This window comes from Porites lutea, chromosome 10, assembly GCF_958299795.1.
Source record: "Porites lutea chromosome 10, jaPorLute2.1, whole genome shotgun sequence".
In the NCBI taxonomy this organism is placed as follows: domain Eukaryota; kingdom Metazoa; phylum Cnidaria; class Anthozoa; order Scleractinia; family Poritidae; genus Porites; species Porites lutea.
The window spans coordinates 18,434,679-18,462,480 of record NC_133210.1 but is presented as its reverse complement, the minus strand read 5'-3'; the positions used below and the strand labels follow the sequence as shown (position 1 = coordinate 18,462,480).

Below are 27,802 nucleotides of genomic sequence, written 5' to 3'. Positions count from 1 at the left end.
AATTGCTCTTACTGAAAAGAAAAGAAAAACAACTTAATAACAGCCTGCAAACCACTAAGCTGAAACTTATGTCATGTTAGGTCCCTTTCAAACGTGGAACTTCTTATGAGTGCCGAACACCTATTTTAGTCGCTGAAAATAATTAAATATGACAGTTGATTCAGGCGTCGGATATAATGGTGCCAAATTTATCTTCGTCTTTGCAAAAATTCCCAGTCTCTACAAAAAATTGTTATCCAATATGGATAAGGGTTTCTATAATTAATGCATTATATTCGGCAAGTATGCGACTTCTAAATCCAATTTTTCAACCTAAGTTGAATTTTCGACTGTTTCAGTCGCAGATTCGGCAAAGTCGTACTTAATTTGAAACTGTCGAATTTAGTTGATTCAGACGTCGATAGGAATTAGATAGGAATTGCTCTTACTGAAAAGAAAAACACAACTTAATAACAGCCTGCAAACCACTAAGTTGTTAACTTATGTCTTGTTAGCCCCTTTCAAACAAGTTGAAAAAGGATTTACAAAAATCTCAAAAGTTGGTCTCTCTTTGGACTTCAACTTGCAATATCGGTCAATTTACGCAACTTTTAAACTTCTGGTTCTGTTTTTGTTTGCGGCTTTCGCTTTCAAAACGGAATAATAATCACTCAGAGACAATACAGTGTAAATAATTGATGAGGAAAACAACACAAACTTGCCAATTTAAGACAAAAAAAGGTACTTTAAAAACAAACTAAAACATTCAAAACGCTTCGATCAGGTGAATGATGATGTCATGTCCCTCTTTTGTTCGTGAAAAAATTATCAGCTAGAACATTACTTTAATGCAAATTTTCTCTGCCGTGTGATGAAAGGTTGACTCTCTACAGCCCTCGGCCTAGTCTCCCAACTTTTTCTCTCATGTTCATCACCCCCTTAAATTTTAAATATTGTACATCAACTGGTTATTTTTAAATGCGCAACACATCTATAACCTCAAATATGTCATTTGTTTTTACAGAAATGTAACTCGTTCATGAAATCTTGTCATAGCAACAAAAAACCTAATTCGGCGATAGTCACGTGACTGGTGACGTCATTACTTTAGATGTGACATGGGATGATATTTTATGGCACATGTTATCTTTTTGTGGTCTGTCAGTCTTCTACGTATAAAATTGTCAAAGTTATAAAGCTTTTTGAAAAATGCCTCAAAGGATTCTGGGGGAATATTTTATGATAATTATATTTTACTTTTGTAATTATTATTGAGACATTCAGTACATCTAGGCTGTCTGTGCTCACTCAGATTTCACATAACATCAGAAGCTCTCCATGTGGTTATAGCCAACTTAGAGTTTTGCAACTTGCTGGCTATCTCATATCCAACTATGTTTTGTAGATCCCTTGGTCAATCTTAACTTTTTGTAGAATCCTTAAATGCAATACATGTACAGTGTAAGTAACAGTAGCCTATTTCCTTAATAGACATGTACATGTACATGAATTGCATGGAAAGGGTCTCAGGCACACAATACAACACACCAATGTACCTTCTAATTTGAAAACAATAGAGTATAGTGCCTTCACAGACAATACCCCACTTCAGATGGTCACAAGCTTTGAGCACAACCTTGATTATGATTTGTTGATGGTACATGTATTTAAGGCAACCATAAACTAGTCATACTGTTATTATAACACTTCCTTAAGGCAACCGCAAGACGCAAGACTAATGTTTTGGTTGCCCACGGATTATTTTGGTTTTTCAAGTCAACCAATAAGCCTAGTACAATCTAAGGAAGTAATACACTGAAGTACATGTAGCTCAAGTTATTAACAGTTTTATAAGTTTTTCACAATAAAATGCACCTCACTTGTATCGCTTTGCTTAATACCATCCAATTAAAAAAACAACAACAACAATGGAAGCTGAGTGTGTCAAGAGGCATTTTTTAAATATCCCCATATCACATGGAATTTTCTACAATTAACCCCGGCCCCCTCTTGACCAAAAGGAAAAATGACACCTACCACCACCCAAGACTTGATGAGGAAAGAAAAATATGGGCAATATGATGAACTGGTACACAGAGATTAATGTTTAAAATAGAGAAATAAAAACAAAAGGTAACCAAAGGTTTAAAGATTTTTCTATTTCTGCTGGTGTAAAGAAAGTTTTACAGAGATTCTTAAAGTTGGCAGTGGCCCGAATGCGAAATTGCATACCGGGGCCATGTGGCAGCTACAAGTAGATTCAATAGTAAAATGCAATTATTCCTAGATAGGTAATAAATTTGGAACCTAACACTAAAGCAAAGAACAAGCTTTTAAAAGTGAAAAGAATACAAAAAAAAGCCAACAAAAAGGCAGAAAAGCTACAATGTATACATATTCTGGTGCTAAGCAATACTGAATATCCTGATCAGTTAAGCATGAAAAGAAAAGGTAATTGTAAGTCAGCCTAACTCCCAACAAAGTTCCACATACTCTGCATTCAGTGAAATACAAATCTCTCCAAAAGAGGAGATGGAAGTTAACTCACTATTTTTAATTACCAGGGTATTAAGGCCAAAAAAATGTACCGGCTAGAACATTGTCTCATCAGGAGAAGAAAAAAAAAATGAATATAAAATTTGTTATGTATCGCTTCAAAGTTAATTTTACCTTGGTTCAAGTTTATTTTCCTTTTACCAGGAAATGGTAACGACTTTGAAAATGAGTTTAAATTACAAAAGAAAAAATATACTGAGATCAGTGCCACTTTCCCTTCTCCACGGAAAGCTTCCATACTGAAAAATACCGTGTACATAGTCTTTTAACTCAAGCAACCATTGTATAATATTTTTTTCAACCTGACCTACCTATTGTGGCTTCATACAAAGAAAGCTTTCTACATGGCAAAAGAACAAGGAAATTTCTATCCTAAGAAATTCTACCCTTTAAGGGAGCGGAACAGGCAGTGGATTTTTTCTTCAAAATGTTACTGCTCTTTCTTTGATTGTAACTCTGTCTGAGGGTTAGACAGAATACCCAAAACAATATTAAAGCATCAGAAAAAAAATCTGTACCTTTGAGCATGATGTTGCCACTTACCAACTTTTAGCTTTACTGAAAGCTAAATGGGTCTTAACAAAGGCATCATTCCATATGGAACGAAAATGACCAAAACAATTGTCATTTAAGGTTAACTGCTCAAACTATGTACATTTATAGCATAAAATTATATGGCGCTGTCCAATTACATTAGCCTCATAAGAAAACAGTGGTATTATTAGGTGGTCGACTGGGTTTATTTTGTTTGGGAAGATTATGTTTTCCAAGCCCAACCTTCACTATGATCATCAAAGGTGCAGGACTTGTAAGATTATTCTGTAAAAAACTGCAGAATTATATAGAGTTGGAATAAATAGGACAAAAATAACACAAATTATGCCCGAGAATAAATTCTTACCATTGACGTGATTTAAAAAGTACATTGTATAAGAGGCTAGTTCATGCGCTACCAGATTTCAGAGATTTGACGGCATGATTTTGTTATGTAAACTTGTGGCGAACACACATTTTGGGAACCAAAATATGAAATTGCATACCTCTGAGTATTAGAAATCTCCCAAAACATAGCTTTTAAAAGAAAATACATGACTGCTTACCTCAAATCCTTTCACAGATAAATGACTATTCTGATCTTCCTACCTTATTAGGAAAAATGCAGCATATTCAAAATCATCCATAATTAAGAACGTACTGTACTTGTAGCTTCTGATTTATATTCTGTATTCCAGTTAATCTCAGCATTGTTTAATTGTTGTTGCTGTTCATTTTCTTTTTTGACGTAACTTTTCTTTACCTTTTGTACAACTTATATAAGCTTATATAACTTTTGGAGTGCATATTTTGTTTTATATAGACACTGCCCACCTAGACTAGCCTTTGCTATTTGTGGGCAGTAAGAAAAAACAATTTTGAATCTGGATAAACCAATAAAAATTAACTCAAAAAGGAAGTTGGATGAATGTCAAGAAGCTTTCCTAGTTGCATAAAAAAACTCTCAAAATTTGGGGAAGGCTATACACTGTAGGTCCAGCGAACCATGAAATAAAGGTGGGTTATGGGTTTGCCCATGGTTTAACAGTTACTATTGTACACCTGGTTCTAGGAAGCCTGTTGTGCAGACAAGAACAATATGGTTCATACTGCACACTGGTCTACAACATCTAAACTTCAGACTAAAATCATCATAGCAGGCATTATTGAATGAGTACATTTAAGCAATAGACCACACTTTCTATGGGTTTACTGGTGTGATAACCCACGCGGGATGTTGGGAGAACACGAGAAAAGCTTGTAAATCACGAGCTGAGCTTTTCAAGTAGTCTCCCAACATCCCTAGTGGGTTATCATGCCAGTAAACCCATAGAAAGTGTGGTCTATTGCTTTTATAAAATAACTTTTAGTAGAATGGAGTGTTTTAGGTAAAAAAAAAATATGGTTTTAGTACTGTGATCAAGTCATGTCTTCTCTCTAAAGTCATCATAAGCCAATCATGACTCACGATTTAATAGCGCTGAACTTTCTCAAAACTCAGTTCAGTCAAACAACAAACAGCAGCGAGTTTTTGCACTCATTACATTATAACTTATGAAAGCTGTTTTACAGGAAAAGTCAACATTTATTCATGCGAACGTACAATGAAAGAATACGTCCATGGTTTGTTTACTATACAGAAGTAGAAATTAATTGAACATCAGAGTGTACACAGCTCTATTTTGTTGAGTCGATCCGTAAGAATTTCATGCTTACAGACGGAACTGGCAGCTATTGTAATGGAGGACTTCATTCACATTTTACAAGCCGCAGTGGTTTAAGATCTGTTTTCTGGACTTTATTATGATTAAGAAATGCTGCAGTAACAACGTGGCTGCATTTGCGAAGTTGTCGCATGTAACTTTATATGCACGTACTGCGACAGATGGAAATATGTCAGTGGTGGAGAAAGGTTTCTTTGCCATAGCCACATATTTGCGTTAATATTTGTCGATTTGTAAAGTCAGGTGGTTTGAGGTAGGTTATGGCATCAATATCACCGACTAATTTGCGCAAATGTTGGAAAAAACCAGCCCGAAACTCTGACATCTTTCGTCATTGTTGGTAGCTTGTTTACAACCTACAGCCGCCGATTTTGTACCATGTCTTGATCAGAGATCTCTTTTTGGAACAATTTCTTTCATTAAGGAATTTAATTTTGCCATAAAATAAATCAAGAATGCTAAAACTATCTGTTTTGTTGCTGGTTGGCACATGGTTAAGTTTTCCTGGAGACTATCTACACCAGAAATTCACACAGTTGTTGTCTTTCTCTGCGATTTGGCATCGTCATGAAATGTAAACTGCTTTCCAGCTTTGTACTTTATTACTTCTAAAGCTATGGCAGTAATAAAATGTGGAAACCAATGCTTTTGATATTAAGAAGGGCTCAGGGTAAGTAACTTGTTCTGTTTTTTAGCTTTTCTAAAATCATTGTTTGCAGATCAATAGCCAGTTTTGTTTATGGCTCGTGGTCCGGATGCCTTTTTCTACGGGTTTACTGGTATAATAAACCATAGGTTTTTGACCGATCAGATCACGCATACTATCTCAGTTATTTTATAAATAAATTTAAAGCTATCCACAATGGCCACCTCGAGGGCTCAAAATAGTGGTTAATTGTTAATTGTTAGTTGATAATTTTTTTAACCAACCAGGAACAATAAAAGTGGCCCTACACTGTAAGTGGAGGTTCAAATGTCTTATACAATTTGTCAATATTATTCATACACCTATAAGCTTACATGATAAGCTTACATTAACTACAAGTTATTGAAGTTCTGCATGGAGATCTCGCCCCTGTTTCAAAAAACATGTAAGCTAATATACACAATTTTCTGCTTTTGACACTCTTACAGTCATCAGTAAACCCCGATCTAGTTTTATGTGTAACAGCATTGGGATACAGACAATGTTCAAAAGCTTCAAAACAAAAACTTTTAAGTGAATTGTTGATTTCAGCTCGAAAAAAAGTCTCCTCATTAGTTTAAAGTAACGCTTTGCTAAGAATTGCTTCCTTGCTATGTACCCCCCTCTGACTGGTCTTCTTTTTTCATAAATTCTGGTTCTAAGACTATCTTGTGTTCGTACTGTGACGAAAATATCACATAAAAAAAACTGAGGTTAAAATATTGGTTGTTAGTATGACCCTTTCAGTTATTTGAGCTATATGCACTAACCTGATCGATGGCAGAATAGGAACAAAGATATAAAATAGACAACCACCAACATGGTTGCTCCCTTGAAGTCGTTAGAACTAACGTATTAGCAGCTCAAATAATTAGGATCTTTATCCAGACATCACAACTTGTAAGATGGTCGATGGAACTTGAACGCAGCCACAAACATGTATTCAATACTGGGTACTTCCTGCAGGAAGTACACAGTACCGAAAACGTTATGCCAAACTAACACATAGTCTCCATTCTCCATTGCCCCATGATGTCTCTGAAGGAATGGGATCGAGCACAGGCGCACCATCCGAACTGTTCGAGGGATCATGATCTTACACGCGACATTTGATCTCATACGTTTACTGTGTTTCGCAACGCCTGAACTCGGCTTGATTCAAGTGATCGGTAGAAATGCTTCATAAAACACAGATTTTTTCCCTTTTTGTTCCCAAATGTTGATATAATGTAAGAAAAAAGAATAAAGATAATCGTTGAAGTTGCCTGATGAGTGTGGTCCTACAATTTCGGACAATACGAAACAGCACTGTCATGTCGCAATAAACGATCAATGATTACTCCTGAAGCCTGAACTCCTACGATTATGAATAGTCAATGCTCTTCAATTAAATGATTTGAGCGCTCTACGAAATACGTTCTACCCAGAATATAAGTAAAGATAACTTACCGTATGTTTTTAGTGTCGTGTTCTGCGATTTGTGGCTTTTTCAGTCGCTTGAAACTGACAACCCCGACTAATACGTGTTAGTATTATTATTCATTCAAAATATTTCCCCAATTCTGATTAGCTGAAAGCACACGCATAATTCAACATAACCAGTTACTGAAGACCAAATTTGGAAGAATTTTGTGTTTAACGAGAAAATGACGTCAAAAATGCAGCCTTCTACAGGTTAATGCACCGTTAACCGAGAAGACCTGGGGACGTGGTTGAGTTGTTTTCGTTGTGAAAAATAAAATGGCGGACACTTCACTCGTTTCAGGAGTAAGAACTACAGCTGGAACTAGGCGAAATAATGGCTAAAAAATATAGCAAAAACAGCAAGAAGATAACTCGGAGAGCGACATCTGCTATTTGGATAATATTTGCGGAGCTGGACAAAACGTACACTATCGAAGATAAACTTAACGTCGACGCAGGTAAGCATGTTTTAGCTATGTTTCTAACTAGGAAATATCTTGAATGAATAAAAAAGCAGTCAATGAATTCGGCTTTCGTAGGATATGAAGAATTAAGCAGATCTCGGAGGGTGTTATCCACCTGGGCCTTCGGCCTCTGTAGATAACACCCTCCTCAATCTGCTCAATTCTTCTCATTATTCATTCAAAATATTTCCTCGATTCTGATTGGCTAAAAGCACACGCATAATTCACCATAACCAGTTACTGAAGACCAAACTTGGAAGCATTTTGTGTTTAACGAGGAAATGACGTCAAAAATGCAGCGTTCGTGCAGGTTAGGGTACCGTTAACCGAGAAGATCTGGGGACGAGGTTGAGTTGTTTTGGTTGTGAAAACAAAAAATGGCGGACGTTTCACTCGTGTCATGAAGAGTAAGAACTAGGCGAAAAAATAGCTAAAAACATGGTAAGAACAGCAAGAAGACAACTCGAAGGGCGACATCTGCTATTTGGAGAATATTTGGGGAGCTGGACAAACTCAAACGTGCACTATCAAAGATGAACATAACATCGATAGGATCGATGGAGGTAAGCATGTTTTAGCCATGTTTTTAAACTAGGAATTATTTTGAATGAATAATAAAACAATTATTGAATTCGGCTTTCGTATCATATGAAGAATTATGGAGATACGGCGGAGGGTGTTATCCGCCTCGGCCTACGGCCTCGACGGATAACACCCTCCTCGATCTCCATAATTCTTCATAAGATACTCAGCCTCATTCATTAATTGTTAATTATAATACTCAGCCATTCAATCTCGGTTATCAGCTCATATACCTTAGTTTGACCTTATATGGAAAACAACAAAATTTCTCACGGAAAAAGCGGCGGAAAAAAAGTAGATTTCGCGAGCTTTCTACCGACGAAACAACAGAAAAAAAAAACAGAAAACACTAAACCGGCAACGACAAAAAAACAACAAATTTTGGTTTGAAACTTTTTAATGTTACTCCGAAGTTTCCATATAAATTCCGTAAGTCAAACAACAACCACAGCAACAAAGTTTACCTTTCAGAATGGCTTGCAAGTCCATGCAGGAGTAAGTTTTCAAAACTATTTGCAGATTTTTTGCGTGTTTGAAGAGCTTTTACACCTCTTAACAATTTCGCAAGTCCATAACGGACCATAACGGGTCTCAAGTGAATCCCACAACGAGCGGCTTTCCATTGAACAACAACAACAACAAATTGATTAATGAAGTTGGGTCTCTGTGCAGCTCCGATTCAGCGGAGGAATAAAACGAAATTGAAGAGCCATCAGGTCGACCTGTCCAGGGTCAAATTCCACAGTCACAGCGAGGGAAAGCGAAAACAGAACTTGTCGAGAATAATTTAAGCACAGCGTCCTTCCCTTTCAGTTTTTCATTCAATGAAGTTCGCAAACAGCGCACATGTCATGTGATTTTCCCTTGGTTTACCATAAGTTATATTAATATCCGGTCGTTTTGTAATATTTAAAATGAAAATTACTAAAATTCAGTTGTAATAACCAGACGTTTGGAGTTTAAAAAAATTTGATAAAACAATGAGTCCATTCGCGCTTGTTGGATATGAGATAGTTGTAGCCAACTCCGCGCTACGCGCCTCGTTGGCTATTTACCACCTCATATCCAGCGCGTGCTCATGGAACAATTGTTAAATAAAAGGACAAGGCTTGCAAATTCGGCGGCCGGCCGCAGAACAACGCCTTCTGAATTTTGCCCATTTTCTCCCACTTCCACGCGTCCCACGCCACCTAGTCCGGAAAATCAAAGCCAGATATTTTGCGAAAGTCGATGCCAAAAATGGTCGAGATTGCTTGCCTCTAATGACCACACTGACGCCCCCAAATCGCCATCGTCATGGGATGTGTAGCTAGACTGCTTGCAGTCCGCCTTTTCTCTTATTTAAAATCCGTTTAGTTCTCAGCCAGCGCGATTGCAAACCACGACGTTATGTTACAATAAGGTATTAGGACCAGACGAGAAAAGACTGACTGCGGACTCTTTTGTTGCAAACAAACTCTCCGTCAGCCCAGAAACGGAGTAACCGATGGGTCAGTTTTACAGCTGTTGACACATCAATGACTGGTCTGTGGTGGAGATGCAAGCGATAAAAATAATCACGCGTCACAACTAACTACCAACAATTATGAACCTAGCGGTAATCGCTTGTTATCTACAACGTTTAAGGATATCTTACAGAAGGAAACTGCTGTAAATTTCCTCAAGGGAAAGGAATTCAAGGCAATCTTACCGGATTTAAAAAAAGTAAAATTTTTCAGTTGTTTATGTTCTATTTATAAATCATTTCAAGTTAATGGGGTTTACCAGTAATTGGTTAATTAATGATTAGCTTGACAGCTTCGTTGTCCCCAGACAGAACAAAAGAGTCAGCAGTCTCTTATTTTTTCTTCTTAGGCTAACGCCCTCGTTTATCGCGGCTCGCGGCTTCGCCACTCGCGTATTTGGGTTTCTCTTACAGTAACTTTGCAAAGAAAAATAAGAGACTGCTCGCAGTCTAATGTGTAGCCTGCGAGAGCATCCGGTTTTTTCGCCTCTAGTTCACGGCGGTGGAAGAAAAGTGACGACCGGAAATACGTCTGCTGTTCACAGGCTATAGGATGTGGACAAGAGAGGATAAAGGGGACAGAGAAGGAATCCCCCATATACACCCTATTCCATAGGTAATTCGTCTCGAGTTATTTTTAGAGTCGGGATAAAGTTACCGCGGGCGCTGTGTGGATGTTTCGTGGAGGCTTCGCATGACTAAACGCCGTGCAAAACATGTCGGGCGAAAGGCAATGAAAGCGTAAAGATATCGAGAGCATTCCTGAATATTGAAGCGAAATGAGTCAGTGCTCACCTGGGAAAAGGGAATCGCTGGACTCTTCGACAACCCGTGAAATCAGTTTAACTCGAGGTTGTCGTAACCCCAGGACTTTAATAAAATGAGAAATTTCGCCGGTCTATTGAAACCGGTCGTTTGTACAATAAAGCAAGTAGGACGCCAAGTGTTATTGTTGTTGAATAATAAAAGACTAATCAAAGAATAAATATCAAACCAGAAATTGCTCTCTTCAAACTGTAAATTATAAATGATCCTGAGAGAATATTCAGTGTGTTAAGGATTTCCCTGCTGTACTATTAGCTCTATACAAGAGAGGAAGGGCGATTCTTTTTTAATTTCCGTTTCGCTGACACAGCTTTAGCAGAAATCTCTCTGTAGTCGTTTTCGTCGACAAAACGAATAGCAATAAAGCTCTCTGCGTCTTCCGCCATTTTGTTCTGCGTCAATTCGCGAAGGACGCGTGCCTCTGAGCGTGGGTCATCCACGCGGAACACATTCGCGCTATGTGATTGGCTGTTGTCTAATACCCCTTGAGATCTGCGGTGTTAAAAATAACTCGAGACGAATTACCTATGGAATAGGGTGTGTATGGGGGATGCCTTCTCTGTCCCCTTATCCTCTCTTGGATGTGGACCAAAGTGGTCGATCACAACGGCCATATCAAATTCGAATTAACGACAATTAACCCGGCCTTGTCACCTCCCCACAGCGCACGGTATGACGAGTAAACACGAAGAGTATTCCGTGGTCATTCTGCTCTAATGTCAGGTTATTTTCAAATTTTGGATTTTGGTGTCAGTTTCAAACGCCTGAAAACACCACAAAATCGCAGAACACGACACTAAAAAAATACGGTAAGTTATCTTAATTCATTTTTCTTACATTATATCAACATTTGGGTCAAAACGTGCCAAATTCTGTGTTTTATGAAGCATTTCTTCCGATCACTTAAATTAAACCGAGTGCGGGCGTTACGAAATACAGTAAATGTATGGGATCACATGTCACCACAGGCAGACCACCGTCTGTTAGTGAGGGCCGTTGTTGATTGAAATCTGAGCAACGATCTTTTGTTATTTATAAAGAAATTCATATGAACAATACGGTGGCTATAATTTGTTCCAAAATGCAGAATTTAAAGCAAATTTTTCAATAAAAGTTTGAAGAAAATGTTAACTGAGTCATGTGTCATGTTTTTTTCGCCGGTCATTTGACAACGGCCCCCACTAACAGAGGGTGGTCTGCCTGTGATGTCACGCGTGTCATCACGATCACCCGAACAGTTCGAATGGGGCTACGTGTGAATCGAGTGAAGCAATTGCCGCATTCCAAGAGCGCAACGTAATCGAAACGTCCTTTCTTATAAAAAAAAAAAAAAACGCCGCAAATTGCGCATTTACAGTGTGGCCCTTACACGACTTACTAAACTTTTCATTATTTTGTGTAAATCACGCAACAGTACAGGATTTGAAGAGGGAGCTCAAAAGGATTTGAAGTGTGAGGAAGCCCTTGGCGCCCTTGGAATGGTGTCAACCAGCCTGCGGTAATGGTTACAGGTGCTAAACGTTGCCAAGGAACTAGAGCTGCTACAGAAATGAGTATGCCTCTCGGGAACAGCTAGGCTGTTTTACGCAGGCTAGAGGGAACAGCAAGGATCCTTGGAAGAGTATTGGATATAAGATAAGTCATACCAAAAAAGTCGTAATATAACTCTAATCATCTTCTTTGCTTCGGGCATCATTCCGCTTCAAGATCGAGTAAGCTTCAATAGATCACATGAATCGATTAAAATCTTCCCATTTGGAAAACTTCCTACCTAGAATCTAGGTCCGGATTTAGCTGAAAACATGCTTTCATTCCGTTTTCAGTTTCTCTAACAGCCCACGTATCTACGTAACTTCCAGTTACAGCTGTTTTAAGACCCTACCCGAAAGAATCTGGGTTTGTGCTGGTCGGTTAAAGGCTCGAGTTTGACTAGCAATTGTCGAACGGATCTGTCGAAGTGGAAATCAAACTAACAAGTCAGAGAGTTACAAAACGTTTAACATCAAACAGCCATCGAAGTGCTAAGCAGAGTTTAATGTTTTGACTTTCTTGCCGCCGGTCTCGGCTTACGATACACAGCAGGCGTTTCCGTTTTCAAAAAGTAAAATCGGAAATTTCGGTTAGGATCATGGAACACGTGTAGCCCTTTTTCTGTGCTTTCCACAGGAAAAAATAAAATTGCGGAATACGTTTAACTTTTCTGTTACGGCAGTGGCCTGTAATACGTCTTCTATTATCTATGACCTATATCAGTGTTTACAAGGTTTCATCGGTGCCAGGCTTTTCGCGGCGGCGGATACTGAGTCTCCATTTAAATTTTAATGCGCGAGAAAAGAAGGAAACAAATGGTACTCATCTTCATCCGATGGACATTTTCACCGAAATTACCGGACTTTTTGAAGTCATGTAATACACACCCCTCTATAACAGACCCAGTAGAATCTATATCTTCACTGGGTTCTCGGAGAAAACGTCACCGTATTGCTTGGTTTATTTTTCACTAGGTTTTTCTTCTTAGTTGTGTACTTCCCATAAAAGTGGAAAAGGGTGACAGGCCGTACATCTTTACTGCAACTTTGAACACCTTTTACATAAAATTATTGCTGTATCGAGAAGAACTAATTAAACGATTTACACTTTTTTTATGCCAGTTTGATTACCTGTGCACTCCGTATTTTAGTTTTGTCAATGGTAATAATGTTTTATATTTGTGCTTCTATAAACAAATATGAACAATAAAATATATGGTCGTCTAGAAGTAATAATAGAAATTGACCGGGGACGCAAAAAAATCAGCCGGGTAGAAACAAACTATTCGTCGGGTATCGGGGAGGCAAAATTTCGCTGGGTAGACTTAATAAACCATTGGGTAGGGTTTCACTGGGTCTGTTAATTAGGGGTGTTAAATGGAGCATATGGTTGATAGTTACGAGTCCTTTCAGCTATTCAAATTCAAACCTTGCACTATGCACTAACCTGGTTGATGGCAGAATAAGGAAAAAGGTAGAAAATACAAAAACAGCAACATGGTTGCTCCTGTGTAGTCCTACGAACCAACAGCTGCTCAAGCGAAGGGTGTTATCAGACTCAAAGGCGTTCAAGTGAAACTTGGACACAGCTGGTCAAAGGCAGGGAAGTTATGGAAGAATTTCATGCCAAGACAGCATGTAGGCTCTCTTAAATCCCATCACGCGATACCTCTATTTAAGGTAAAGAACATGGAATGCGACCTGGCTGTACAATTGCACATTCCAAGAACGTAATATAACCTCTTAAAAACTGGCCAAGGCATCTTTTCAATGAGTATGCAATTTACTCACAAACACTTTCAAAATATATTTTATTTACTGTTCGTCGTTTTTCGCTAAATAAGGTAGCCATACTGAGATAAAAGTGAAATGAACTGAGGCATGCTTCAGCATCACCGCATGCATACAATCCATATACATTACTGTTGAAGCAAACAGAGTGATGCCAACCTCTAGACGTCTGAAATAAGGAACTTTCTCTTTTGCAACCCCATCCTAGCTAAGGACCCCAAATAATAAACAATCCCACCCGCCATAACTCACTACCTCGACCAATAATTATTTTCTTCGTGGATGATCTCATCAATTCCATAACCGTAATGACGTAAATTCACTTTTCCAGTGAAAGAAGACTAGTAGAAATCGAGAGGAAATGCTACCAGAGACAACAGCATAAACTTTAAAATAATGAAAATGTAATATAGTCCTAAATGTAATAACATTTTGTCGATCCTAAATGTAATAAAGCCCTAAATGCAATAACATTTTGTTCTAAGTGTAATAAACTCTTAAGTTACAAATTACAGTGATTACTCAAATAGGCGCTGCATTTGGGGAAATTTAATAAGCGCCGCGGCGCTTATTCGCGTCAAAACGGCACTAAGAGGTATTACTATGGTTTTAAGCGCCGCCCTCAAATAGGCGATGCATTAAGGGCCTGTTTACATGAAGGTGGGGAACCCCAGGTAGGTGAGGTAACCCGCTTTGGTGGGTAACCCGCCTGTCCACATTTTAATTTGATCACGTTTACATGATAGGTGTGGTGACCCGCGGCATGTTACCTGGCCTATCTGGGGTCCCCCACCTCCATGTAAACAGGCCCTAAAGACTACTGTACAGCTGATAACAACGTTTATAAATAACTAAGATAGTATGCGCGCGCTCTGATTGGCCGAGAGATGTGCTTGCATGAGAGTATGTAAACATGTGTGGAGTCAAGATGTTTTGCTCTTCGCGCGCTAATCACACATGCACGAATTTTAAAATGTTTTTGAGTTAAAAACTCGACAAATTTACTTTATTTACCATTCCCTCGTCGGATAAAACTTGGAAAATCTTTGAAAACATGCTGTGCCAATTTTTTTTTTCGCTTAAGCTGACATTTTAAGTGAGAAAAACCCTTTTTTGGAAAGCACTTTACTGCAAAACAAGAACTGATTACACGTACATTAAGCTTCGTCTACAAGACTTCGCGACTGGTAAGAATTTCTCTTTTAATCAGTAACCTAAACAAAGAGTTTTTCTTTTTTCTCGGGAAAGTTATTTTATAAAAGCAACAGAAAACTTTTTCCCTGTGTTTGCATAGCCTGATATAAACACTCAAGGGGTTGGGAGAATTCGTGACAGTTATGCAAATCCGAGACGAAGTCAAGGGTTTGCTTAACCGTCTCGAAATAAATATTGCTTTTTTAGAAAAATACTGTTACACAGTGTCGTTTACAAGCAATTTATTTGTAAACGTTAAGTTTCACAGTGCGTAAGGAAATGTACTGAATTTACGCCAATTAGCACCGCGGCGCTTATTAACTTTTTCTCCAAAAATGCGGCGCTTATTTGAGAGCGGTGCGTGCTTAATAGCATAGTAATACCGCTTACCGTATTTACACGAATACTAATTCTATCACATGACCAGAAGGCGGAGATCCCACGAGATAGCACAGCGCTTGCGCAAGTCATTGCACGATTCGCGCTCAACGCGTAAAGTTCGTTCTTCGGATAACACCAGAATTTCTTTGGTTTTCTTACACGTATAGCTGGAGAGGCTAACGTAGTTGGTCTCAGTTACACCCAGGTAGCTCAGGCTCAGGCGCTAACGTAGTTAGGGCCAGTAATTAAGCGACCACGGCTCAAAATATGCCACAAACCCCGGACGACGTTGGGGTGAATATCACTGCCGAACAGGGTCAATCGTCGGAGAAGGCCTCCGCGAATACAGAACTTGCGAACCTGTTTACGGCTGCTATGGCTCCATTCGTGGGTCAGATGACAAAACTTAACGAAAACGTCAGTCTGCTGTTGAGCGGTCGCGATCTAGAGTCGGAGGAGGACGGTGAAACCGCCCCTGCCGAAGCAGTCGAAGACCCTGATCATGAAGGAGTAGATATGGAAGCCAGTCTATCTGCCATCCTGGACTCTAAGACCAGGGACCGTAAGCAGCGCCTAGGACAGGCGACGCTTTTTTACAAGAGCTCGCTCAAGATCTCTCGGTCAGAGAGAAAACCGCCCCGCCAATTCATGAAGGTCTGGCGGGCATTTTTAACGGACTTTTGTCAGAAAAGATGCCCGATGACAAGATCATGGCGAAGCTAGACAAATATACACGGCCGGAAAACATCAACAGCTTGAGAACGCCTAAGGTTAAACAACTAATTTGGAGCCAGCTGTCCGCCACAATGAAAGCACAAGATGCTAGATCGCAGAAGGGGCAAAATGCACTCATCGGCTCCGTAATAGCCATGACCAAGGCTACCGATTTGGTTCTTGCAAAGTACAGCCAGATAGAGATCTGATTACCCTCTTGACAGACGTTATCACAATGGCGCTTCAATTCAACCACGAGGTTAACCACTCGCGGCGCGTGGCAATGAAGAAGGAATTGCATAAAGATTATGCAGCACTCTGCAACTCGTCCACTGTTGAAGGCTCTTCGGATTTGTTGTTTGGCGACCTCTCCAAACTTGCTAAGGATTTCCGAAGCCAACAAGTTAACTAAGAAGGTTCGCCCGCCGCATTCCACGAATTCCCGCGGTGACAAGTACGGGGGACGCTCAAGTTATGGTTCGAGCAAGGGAAACAGAAAATTTCACCCCCAATTAAAAGGGAAGGCCTATAATTTTTTAGGCAACAGCCACTTCTCCAAACAAAGAAAGAAAAAGGACGGAGAGACGAGTCAGCGGCAATGGAAATGCCAGAGGTATGTGGTGAAAACATGACTCTCCCTAAACGCCTCGAACCTAGTATACTAAGTACACTCAAATTACAAACTAAATTTCAAGCAGGACAGCTTCGAAATTTCTTACCTCAATGGAAAACTGTAACAACCGATCCCACTATACTTCAATTTGTTTCCGGGGTCAAAATAGAATTCCAAAACAATTCTCTGCCCACGCAACAACATGAGAGACCCAGTGTTTTTAATACTAAACAGCATGCTATTATCAAAGCGGAAATCGATAAACTGCTCGCTAAAGGTGTTCTTACACCGGCGGCACAGGAAACGGGAGAGTTTATCTCTACCATATTCCTTAGACCGAAAAAGGATGGCACGCACCGCACCATTCTCAGAGTTTAACGAATTCGTAGCTTATCATCATTTTAAGATGGATATCCTAGAGGCGGCCATCAGCATGATGAAACCAGGCTGCTTTATGGCATCAGTTGATCTCAAGGATGCTTATTACACCGTCCCCATTCATCCCTCTCACCAGAAATATCTCAAGTTTTGTTTCGACGGCGCTTTCTGACAGTACACTTGTCTACCTAATGGCCTCGCCAGTGCGCCTCGTATTTTCACAAAATTACTCAAACCTGTCTATGCTACACTTCACAGCATGGGTCACTTAAATTCGGGCTTCATTGATGATTCTTATCTCCAAGGGGATACTGTTGCGGGCTGTCAACAAAACTTTGGAGACACTGTCACGTTGACAATAGAAATGTGGTGGTAGTGGTGGAGGGAAAACAATAGAAATGTGGCGGTGGTGGTGGCGGTGGTGGAGGGAAAACAATAGAAATGTGGCCGTGGTGGTAGTGGTGGTGGTGGTGGTGGAGGGAAAACAATAGAAATGTGGCGGTGGTGGTGGTGGTGGTGGAGGGAAAACAATAGAAATGAGGAGGAGGAGGAGGAGGAGGAGGGAAAAATGGGAATAAAAAAAATTGCGGAAGGAAAATAACAAAATTGTGAAAAGGAGAGGGGTAAGTAAAACATTGTTTGCAGTGTAAAAAATGAGCTATGTTGCCTTTTCCCTCATTAATATGCACGATTTGCCCGCCAAAAATCAGTGAACGGGAACTAGGACAACCACAGCAGCAGCAAATAGGACAAGAGCTAGTTTGTCTTTGCCCTCATTAATATGCACGATTTGCCCGCCAAAAGTCAGTGAACCGGAACTAGGACAATCACAGCAGCAGGAAATAGGACTTGCATAATTACATTACGCCTCCGTGATTTGAAGTCACAGACAAGTTTGACTTTACTCCTCAGACAGTATGAATTAACCAATAAAAACGTTTCTTATTTTCTAACTAACCAATCGAAAACGAAGACGTTTATCGACCTTAAAGTAACTAGATATCCTAAACCAACTAAAAATAGCACATGACCTTATCTTAATGGCATCCCTGCGCATTTTATTCATGAGATGAGGACAATAGCCTATGACGTCATCGGCGTTAATGTATTCATGCTCACGCTAATGAGATTCCTGCTCAAAAAAGAGGATAATGAATGATTTTCCAGTAATCGGAGACTTAGTGATGCGCACAGGATTATGGGATCGCCAGGGGGCAAACATTGCAAGTCGCTATAAAGAAATATATGGCGTGGAGCTGTTTCTCCGTTTAAAACCAGTGTCTTTGGACAGAGAATGCCGCATTTTGCCGTGATTTTATGAGAAGCGGAGGTGACTAATGTTGGTGCGTTGACTGTAAGTTTTTGTGGGATCAATGCGATGAAATCTATCGATAAACACTCCTTCTTGCGAAAGGTCGACTGTGAAATTTACTGAATGGTCTCGAAATATATAGTACTAACTTACCAGGTATAAATGAGCGAGCAATGTGGACTCATTTATTAAGCCTTTCCAGTTGTAGGTACATGTTCTGATATTTACAACGAGTGTAATTACGTTCGGCTCGGCGGCGATCACAACGCTGTGCCAGTTTAAAAGCAAACACATCTTCCCCACATTGGTATATTGATTCCTTCTAGCCAAAAACACACAAGCGAAATGTTTTGTCATGATCCAGAGCACCAATGAGTTCTAATGCCTTTTCCGATCATTTTGAGGGAAGATTTAGTATCTCTGAATTTCGCACATCAACTTGGTATTTACTTACACACTCACTGCTTTTATATCGGAACCGTTTGTACGATTTGCGTCATCTACTAATGGTTAAATACCATGTACTTTCCATGAAATACTTCGTAGATGTTACTTTGTTTATACCAAAGTAAAGGAGGATTTATTTTTATGGCCACGTCCTACGATTGTTCAGCGTCATAACCAGCACACTGATCGCGGCCGAGCGTAGTTACACTCGTTGTAAATATCACCACACGTAATTAAAACTAAAAAGCTTAAATGAGCCAACCCCCCTACATGTATACCTAAATTTGCACTATATATTTCGAGACCTTTTCTTCATGTAGATCACTGAGTAAATTCAGTAAACATAAATTTCACACTCAACCTCACGCAAGAAGTGTTTATCGATATAATTTATCGCATTAATCACACAGAAACTTGAAATTTCAACGCACCAACACTAGTCACCTCCGTTTCTCATAAAATCACGGCAAAGTGCGGCATTCTATGTCCAAAGACACTGCTTTTAACCAGGTTTTTAACGGAGAAACAACTCCACGCCATACAATTCTTTGTAGCGACTCGCAATGTTTGCCCCCTAGCGATCCCAAAATCCTGTGCGCAAAACATGAGTATCCGATTACTGGAAAATCATTCATTCGGTCCCTCCTATACTACTCTCTCGCCTTCCGTTGTCATGAGATAGAATCTCAATCAAACTTCAACTTACGGGTAAGTCTCGTTTAATTTCCCAATTAACTCCCCCCTTAAATGCGCGCTTATTTGAGGGTGACACTTACTCGAGTCTGACTACTGTAATTGGCAACTTAAGAGTTTATTAAAATTGACCTGTTTGTTACTCTGGCTACTGTGTATATTCAAATTTCAAACACGTACTTGCTATAATTTCTGATTGCGTCGAGGCTAACCCTGTATAAATGTGTCGTTAATGTTTGTATTCAGCGGTAATTTTTAATTCGAAACGGGACTGTTGATCCTATTTTAAAAAGGACTCATCAGTACCTTTTATCCACCACGATCCAAGTAAACTTGATCATAAACGGCCTGATCCGGATCATCCCAACGCTCAAGGACCCTCAAGATAAACGCCCTCAAGCGATATTTGTATCCGTCAGAATTAGTGAGACGTTTTCTTAAAGCACTTACTAGTGCTACAAGTCTTTCAGTAAATGTTAAAAAAGTAACATATTATCTTTTGGCGGATTTATAAATTACTAAACTAATTCTATAATTTCTTATGCTGCTACTAATACTATTTCTATTTCATATACGTATATAAAAAGTTAACCACTAATAAGATACACAGCTCGTCAATACCCAACTAAAATCTAAGAAGACTTTTAAATGAAGAGATTGACTCAGCGACCTTTGCCTCATACGGGGAGCTGGTTCCAAAGCATAGCACCGCTGAATTTATAACCTCTTTTTAGAAAATCTCTTTTCGGTTTAGGAAGTGTTAAATCAGTAGTTGTGTTACGTAGATGGTAATTATACTGATCGACATTCCTTCACACAAAAGAGTTCCTTAGGCCGCGGGCGGTGTGACCATTTAAATATTTTATACATTAAAAATGACTTTGCACAGCGCCGTCGATCATCAAGTGTTTGCCAAAAAAGAGAGTCAATTAAGTCTGCGGAGCGAATTTCATAACTGGCACCTGTGAGAACTCTAGCAGCACGTGACTGAAATCGATACAGCTTATCTTTCAATAATTTGTCGCAAGTTTCCCACAAAGGAGAACAATACTCAAAATACGGCTGAACTAAGCCCTTATAAATTGTTTCCAGAGTAGCTACGAGAACAAACTTTTTGATGCGCCGCATGGCTCCTATACCCGCGCTAAACTTAAACTTAACAGCCTGTACAACTTATACCTAATATTATAAAATAACTGAGATAGTACGCGTGATCTGATTGGTCAAAAACCTATGGTTTATTATATCGGTAAACCCATAGAAAAAGGCATCCGGACCACGAGCCATAAACAAAACTGGCTGTTGATCTGCAAACAACGATTTTAGAAAGGCTAAAAAACAGAACAAGTTACTTACCCAGCCCTTCTATATATTAAAAGCGTTGGTTTCCACATTTTATTACTGAGCGTCACAATTCGCTACTGCCATAGCTTTAGAAGTTATAAAGTACAAAGCAGGAAAGCAGTTTACATTTCACGACGATGCCAAATCGCAGAGAAAGACAACAACTGTGTGAATTTCTTGTGTAGAAAGTCTCTAGGAAAACTTAACCATATGCCAACCAGCAACAAAACGGATAGTTTTAGCATTCTTGATTTATTTTATGTCAAAATTAAATTCCTTAATGAAAGAAATTGTTCCAAAAAGAGATCTCTGATCAAGATATGGTACAAAACCAACGATGATGAAAGATGTCAGAGTTTCGGGCTGGTTTTTTCCAACATTTGTACAATTTATTCGGTGATATCGATGCCATAACCTACCTCAAACCACCTGACTTCACAAATCGACAAATATTAACGCCAATATGTGGCTACGGCAAAAAAACCGGCCTTTCTCCACCACTGACAGATTTCCATCGGTGACTGTACGTGCATGTAAAGTTACATGCGACAACTTCGCAAATGCAGCCACGTCGCAGCGTTTCTTGATCATGATATAGCCCAGAAAACAGATCTTAAACCACTGCGGTTTGTAAAAAAGTGATTGAAGTCCCCCATTACAATAGCTGCCAGTTCCGTCTGTAAGAACGAAATTCTTACAAATCGACTCAACAAAATACAGCTGCGTACAGTCTGATGTTCAATTTTCTACTTCTTTAGTAAACAAACCATGAACGTATTGTTTCATTGTACGTTCGCATGAATATGTGTTGACTTTTCCTGTAAAACAGCTTCATAGCGGGGCTCCCGCGCGCGAAGCGCGCGTGGGGCAGAGCCCCATACTCATGGAATATGGTCAACCTCTTTTCGTTTGGTTGTCACGTGATTGACCGAGCGTACGTACATACGTACGTACGTACATACGTACGTACGCGTCTACAGATTATACGGGTGGGGTAGGGGAGACTATCAAAAGGAAGGGAGGGGTGTCTCAGGCGTGTCTTGGCAAGTCCACATCTTTAATATAGGATTTTAGGACATTCACACTATGGTCAATTGACAGCTGTCAAAACAGGATAGCCACTGACCAGTATCCCATGACCATATCGCGGGCTCATGTGTCAACTCATCGAGGTGACGTGATTTATTTGGAAGCTGTCCGCTGACCCGTTAATTGTTTAACTAGATCGCGAACAATGTTCAATCTTACACTTTTACTAGTTTAACTGATAATGCACTCATATTGGACATCAATGTTTTGATCAATTGACAGCTGTCAAAACAGGGTACCCGCTGACCAGTATCACTTGACCGTATCGCGGGCTCAGGTGTCGACCCATCGAGGTCAAGTATTTTATGAAGTTATCCGCTGACAAGTTACTAGTTTTCAAGTGATCGCAGGCTCAAGTTCAAGTTTTTTCTAAATTCATATGAAATATGTTGTGTTTATGTGCTACACAATTAAAATTTTGATTGCAAACTGACCTCGGACGCGAAAATTCAGCCAGCTGTTACGGGCAGGGAAAACAGTTGCTTTTGACTTTTCTCACCATGGTCACGCGTTGGTCACGCTCTACGTCCAATTTTTTATGCTCTGATTGGTCAAAATGTGACAGGTGAGTTCATGCGGAAAATTTATGCAGCATCTTGAATCTTGTTTACTTTGACAGCTGAAGCTGACAGAGTTTTATGTCAACTTGTAATGTTTTTAACTGTCTTTTTCCACTGGATGTGCAAAATGAAATTCAGCTGCTGTCAGGAGTCCTCTGTTATTCATGGCTAGTTTGTTTATTGGGTTTTTGGTTGAGGAATACGTCGCTTGTCGCAAATCCGATTTCGGATGGCATCGTTTTCGTTTTCACCTTGCTTGATGCGTAAGAGGATTGCAAAGTCTGAAGCGATACTGGCTTTTCTTGATACCTTTCAGGAGCTGCATCTCGAATGGTAAGCCAGAGAAATTATTGTATTTGATGTTTGTTTTTTAGGATCTAATTTAATGAAGTCGAGCGGAGTTTATGCGGTCATTTAGTTTATGCACGTTTGTAAGATTTGAGACAATGATCTGACCGAGTATCAGCTTTGATATAAGCTTTAATACAGAACTATAAAAAGCCTTTAGACAGTTTCCTTACCGCAAATAGAAAGAAAACGTTCCAAAGAATATTTAGTTATAATTCTGGCCGGAAAAGAAAGCTTTGAGGGATTTTCTTGCCTCGAGTTCGTCTTTGAAAAAAGCAAACACCGGGAAGCCGGCTTAAAACATAAACTTAAGCTTGAAGCTTGAAGACTCAGGATTTGTAGGGATACTTTAATTGTCTTCCTGAATGAAAATTGTTGTCTCTGTATATGTTTCTCCGAATTATATTTCTTTTATTGATTGTTAGTAGTCTCTCTTGTAATTTTAATCGCTGTGCCGATTGTTTTCAGTCGTTCAGTGAACATCGCTTGCAGGAGTACTCAAAATGCCGCGCGTTAATAAACCATTAAATAAAAAATAAACAGAATAAATTCTTTATAATGTTGGAGCGTAACTCTGTTAATGTTCATTCAAACACTCGCCACAGCTCGCACTACAAAAGTGAGAACCGGATGGCCGTATAGGTGATTTTGGAAATTTTTTTAACAGTTTATGAATATTGAATGAGTGCAATTTGTATTGTGAAATACTGCTTACTGTTCGAGGTCTGCCGGTATGATAAAAACAGTGCCTCATACTACTGTTTCACCTCAGATGTGATGTATAAATGGTATAAAAGGTTGGTTTACCCGCACCCAGATTTGTTGACAAGATTTTGCTAAGTAAACTTGTCGAACGCCAAAAAGTTGGCCTGCTTTTTTTTCCACTAATTAATCTACGGTGATCAAGAGCCATTATGGCTCTTAAATGTGATCGAAGATGATTACCAGTTTTTGGGTGTACATATGAGGCTATCAACTCGATGTAAGATTTGGTTCACTCTTGGGCTGTTTGCAAATTATTTTTCTCTAAAATCAGGTAGCCTGTCCCTCAAAAGTCACATAAATGTGCTCTAAAGTTAACTGAATTATGGAATTCGAATGCAAGTTTATTGTTTAATTTAAATTATAAATTTATTAATGGGAGCCTCGCTTTTAGCCCTGGCTAAATCTATATATTAAGTTATCATGTAACGAGTGCAAAAACTCGTGTTTTGAAGTGCTGCTGTTTGTTGTTTGACTGAACTGAGTTTTGAGAAAGTTCTGCGCTATTAAATCGTGAGTCATGATTGGCTTATGATGACTTTAGAGAGAAGACATAAATCGATCACGGTACTAAAACCATATTTTTTAACTTAAAGACTCCACTCTACTAAAGGTTATTTTATAAAAGCAAGAAAAAAGCTTGTAAGTCACTCGCCTTCGGCTCGTGATTTACAAGCTTTTCTCGTGTTCTCCCAACATCCCGCGTGGGTTATCACGCCGGTAAACCCATAGAAAGTGTGGTCTATTGCTTAAGTAGCTAATTGTAAGAATCACGTTCACTTGATAGTATTTATAGAAAATAATAGTAAAAAAATAAAAATAAAAATAGTAATAGGTTACAGCGCTAAATGGCATTTAAAAATTATTCGATATATATTTTAAAATCTTTAAGCGGTCTGTAACTGTTCGCTGTTATTGCTACATTTTCTCCTAAAATTGTATTTTTTAATTTTTTTTTCTCCTTGGAATTAACTTCATACCAACAGTGGTACCTTAATAGAAACATTTCTCTCCAAGTATTTTCCCCTGAGTTTTCTCTATAGGCTCTAGCTAGATTCAGTATATACATTTCTATCTGGGGTTATAGCATCTTTTTAGATAGCACTGAATAGTGGTAAACTCGTCTGCCAGCCTATAATATAGTGGGTCAAGTAAAGTACCTCCACAAACTATATCTTCTGCACTTCAGATCTTTATCGAGCGATTCAGGGTAAACGGTAGTGTCATGAATCTTTTGAGTAATTTTTTTTCGCTTAAAAATTAATTCCCAGTCTAATTTTCTGAACCTAAAAATATGTTTTTTAATTATTATAGCTTTATTCCACTTTATTCAATGAGGATACCGTTTAAGTAATTGGTCTACTGAAAAAAGTAAAGAATCATAAGAAACTGTCAGCTGAAACTGTTGACCGCGGCACCCACGTGAGTGGATAGTTTTGTTCTATACGGTCAAGTCTTCAAGGTTTACATATAGCTGATTATCATACAGTTTCATGTCTATTAGCCCCTGTAAATAAAAAAGAAAAAACATATATTATAATTCAACAAGCCATATCAAGAGCCTGCTGCGCAGACGTCTCTTTGGCGCAGTGAGAAGGAATTGTTTGCGTGACCCGCCAAAAGAAAAAAAAAGAAAACGTCTGCGTTGAAGGTTATTTCAAACCTAAGTAATCTTATTAGAAGCGAATGCTGTAGGGTTGGTTGGACTATTTCCCTTAGCTTTAAGACAAAACTTTTCACAAGTACGCAGGCGAATCATTGATTTCTGACAATCAGCTTGTTCGCGTAACTGACAACAAAACAATCCAGTTAACAATTCTATTTCTTCACTTTTATTAGTTATAAGAAACAGGCATGGCGAGAGGTCGTAGTTGACTGCCAACGAAGCATAACGAGAACGTTTTGAAGGCAGAATCTATGAGGCTACCCTAGGTTTGCAGCTCCAGACTTTCTAATGAAGGTACACAAATGTGAAGGAGGACAACTAAGGGAGACTCAAAATTGTCCAGGGCCTTTCTTGTTTAAATCGTACCTTATGTTGGTTTTCCATCTTTTTCAGCTTTATTGTCAGTTCAGAAAAAGAAGGTCTTGCATTAGGGTCTTCCAGCCAGCACAGTTGCATTATTTTGTACCTGTCACAACACAAAAATTATGCATGGTATGTTGAGCAACAATTCTCTCGGTCCATCCCTATATATAGTTCATTTGCGAGTTATCTTAATGGTCTGATGCAAAGCGAGACTAGGTGCGAAGCCATTCGCTGTTGCTGCTATTGACCTGTGGAACAGTATAGCAGACAACATCCGTTCGTGTGACTATTTATAATAAGTACTTTCAAATCTGACCTTAAGCCATCTTTTTTTTAGAAAAGCGTATCATGGTTAATAAGGCCATTTTTATGTTAACTTTCATATGTTTACTATTTAATTCTTTATTTATTTGTTTGAAAAATGAAATATTTACTTATTGTTTGGAATGTGGTGTAAAGCGCCTAGGGTAGAGCTGAATAGGCGCTATACAAATTTTAATGATTATTATTTCACAATAATAATAATTATTATTATTATTATTTTTTATTATTGATGTGATTTTTTTTCCTTTTCTCATGTAAGTAAAACTCATTTTCACAACATTTTTACAAAGGTTTTGCACTTAGTCTCGTTTTGAAAGCGAGAGTTTTTTTTTTAACTCGGACGTGGCCTATTAGAATAAAATGATTTCCAGAAAAGTATATTCGTCATCTTCGGTTGAAATTTCCAATAAGAGTTTGCAGTTAACTTGAAGTCCAACATTTTCAGGAGTTTGATTTGATGTTCATCATTACATTTTCTCTCGAAGATGGACAATACTCTTGGACTGTTCTTTATCTGCGGAACGCGACCAGTACCCACAACTGTGACATGGAAATTGTGACCTGTGCATTCTGGAGTTTCGACTTCCAAAATCATCTCTGGTGAAAACCTCGCACGATCCTTAAGGATCCTATCATGGAATATTTGCTCGCAAATAGGTTTTTTATGCCTTTTGCCGAACTGTTGTATAGTATATCTTTTCCAGGAATGTGTGACGCTGAAAAGAAAGTTGGCGTGACAACATCCGGGACGTATTAGATGGGTTAGGATGGGACATTTTTAGCATATTTTCCCTCTAGGGAGTTGAGCTCGTATGAAATCGAGGCGAGTATCGATTACTGATCATTCTTTCACACTTTCATCGAGTGAAGACGCTTTTCATTTTTACCCACCTCCTCCCCTTTTCCCAACCTCTCTGATACGTCTTGTTGTCGACCTTATACATAAATATATATAATTTTGTTTTGGCGTTTTTTGTGCCCTCACCTTTACTGGGCTGATATTTAAAGTATGTTTTTCAGACAAAAGAATGTTGATATTGAAATAAAGGCGGCTTTGGGCTTTTGCCCTTAGCCATTTTACTCCATATGGTGTATCTCTTTGATAATGAGCCCAGTAAACGAGCTCAGGCAATGCATCTCATTAATTGATATGTTTGAGAGGGAAGGAAGGCATAAAGATATTTATGGTATGGAGAGTCAGAGAGGTTCTCAGTATAGTAATAAAACGTTCCCAATGCCATGAAGCGGACACAGAATTACTTACAGTTCATCATCAACATGTTGTGGTTTAGGCATCCTGTATCCGTCCTGAAGTAAGCTTACAATCTTCCTGCCATCCATTCGTGGATATGGAGAACCCCCTAAAAAGGAGAAAGTGACCAGCTGTTACAATACTTTATTACAAGGCATGAGTTCTCCCAAAATTTGTTGTTGTCTTTGTTGCTGTTTTTACTCAAAATGGAAGGAGCTAACTGTGGCTGTAAGGACAATTTATTTACACACTCGCCTCTTTATCTATCTCATTTTGGCACCAGAGAAACTACAAAAGGCCGTCAATTTAAGTCATGGTGTAAGTTCTTGCTGTAATAAGGTGAGTATTAAATTGTCAGCGAACTTTCGCACTGTAGCGAGAGACAGTTAATTGTCTCCCTGGATGTCAAACATTTCAACCAGAGGTTAATCTGAAAAGGCTTCTCAACTAGTCAATCTTTCACTCAAGGGGTTTAAGGCATGGGTCAAAGGCGTGTTTGAATGAATGATTGGCAATATCTCTCGCTAGGAGACCTAGAACAAAATAAGTTTTCCCCAAAAGTAAATCTTGAGGTGTTGTTGTGCCTCAACGTCTAAATATGGAAATTGGCCAGTTGGTGGGGAATCGGTGGGAAATTGGCGAATTGGTGGGGAATTTACTTTGAAAGAGGATAAACATGCCTAACTTGCTACCTTTGGAATGAATGTGTACAAAGTTCAAAATTC

General features: G+C 39.0%; 3 protein-coding genes across 3 annotated transcripts in view; all 3 read right to left on the bottom strand.

The window, feature by feature from the left end:
• LOC140950276 (uncharacterized) overlaps positions 1-6,488 on the bottom strand; it is a 120,226-nt gene extending 113,738 nt beyond the window's left edge. Inside the window, exon 1 of the mRNA XM_073399494.1 lies at positions 6,249-6,488. Within this exon, the coding sequence (XP_073255595.1) occupies positions 6,249-6,300 (52 nt within the window). The 5' untranslated portion in view covers positions 6,301-6,488. The remainder of the gene's footprint in view (positions 1-6,248) is intronic.
• Positions 1-27,802, bottom strand: part of LOC140950299 (uncharacterized) — a 176,650-nt gene that overhangs the window by 108,232 nt on the left and 40,616 nt on the right. The window lies entirely within an intron of this gene.
• Positions 24,229-27,802, bottom strand: part of LOC140949619 (uncharacterized) — a 95,625-nt gene continuing 92,051 nt past the window's right edge. The window contains exons 18-20 of the mRNA XM_073398775.1: positions 27,090-27,186; positions 25,505-25,604; positions 24,229-24,979 (exon numbers count right to left, since the gene is read on the bottom strand). Coding sequence (XP_073254876.1) covers positions 24,914-24,979; positions 25,505-25,604; positions 27,090-27,186 — 263 coding nt within the window. The 3' untranslated portion in view covers positions 24,229-24,913. The remainder of the gene's footprint in view (positions 24,980-25,504; positions 25,605-27,089; positions 27,187-27,802) is intronic.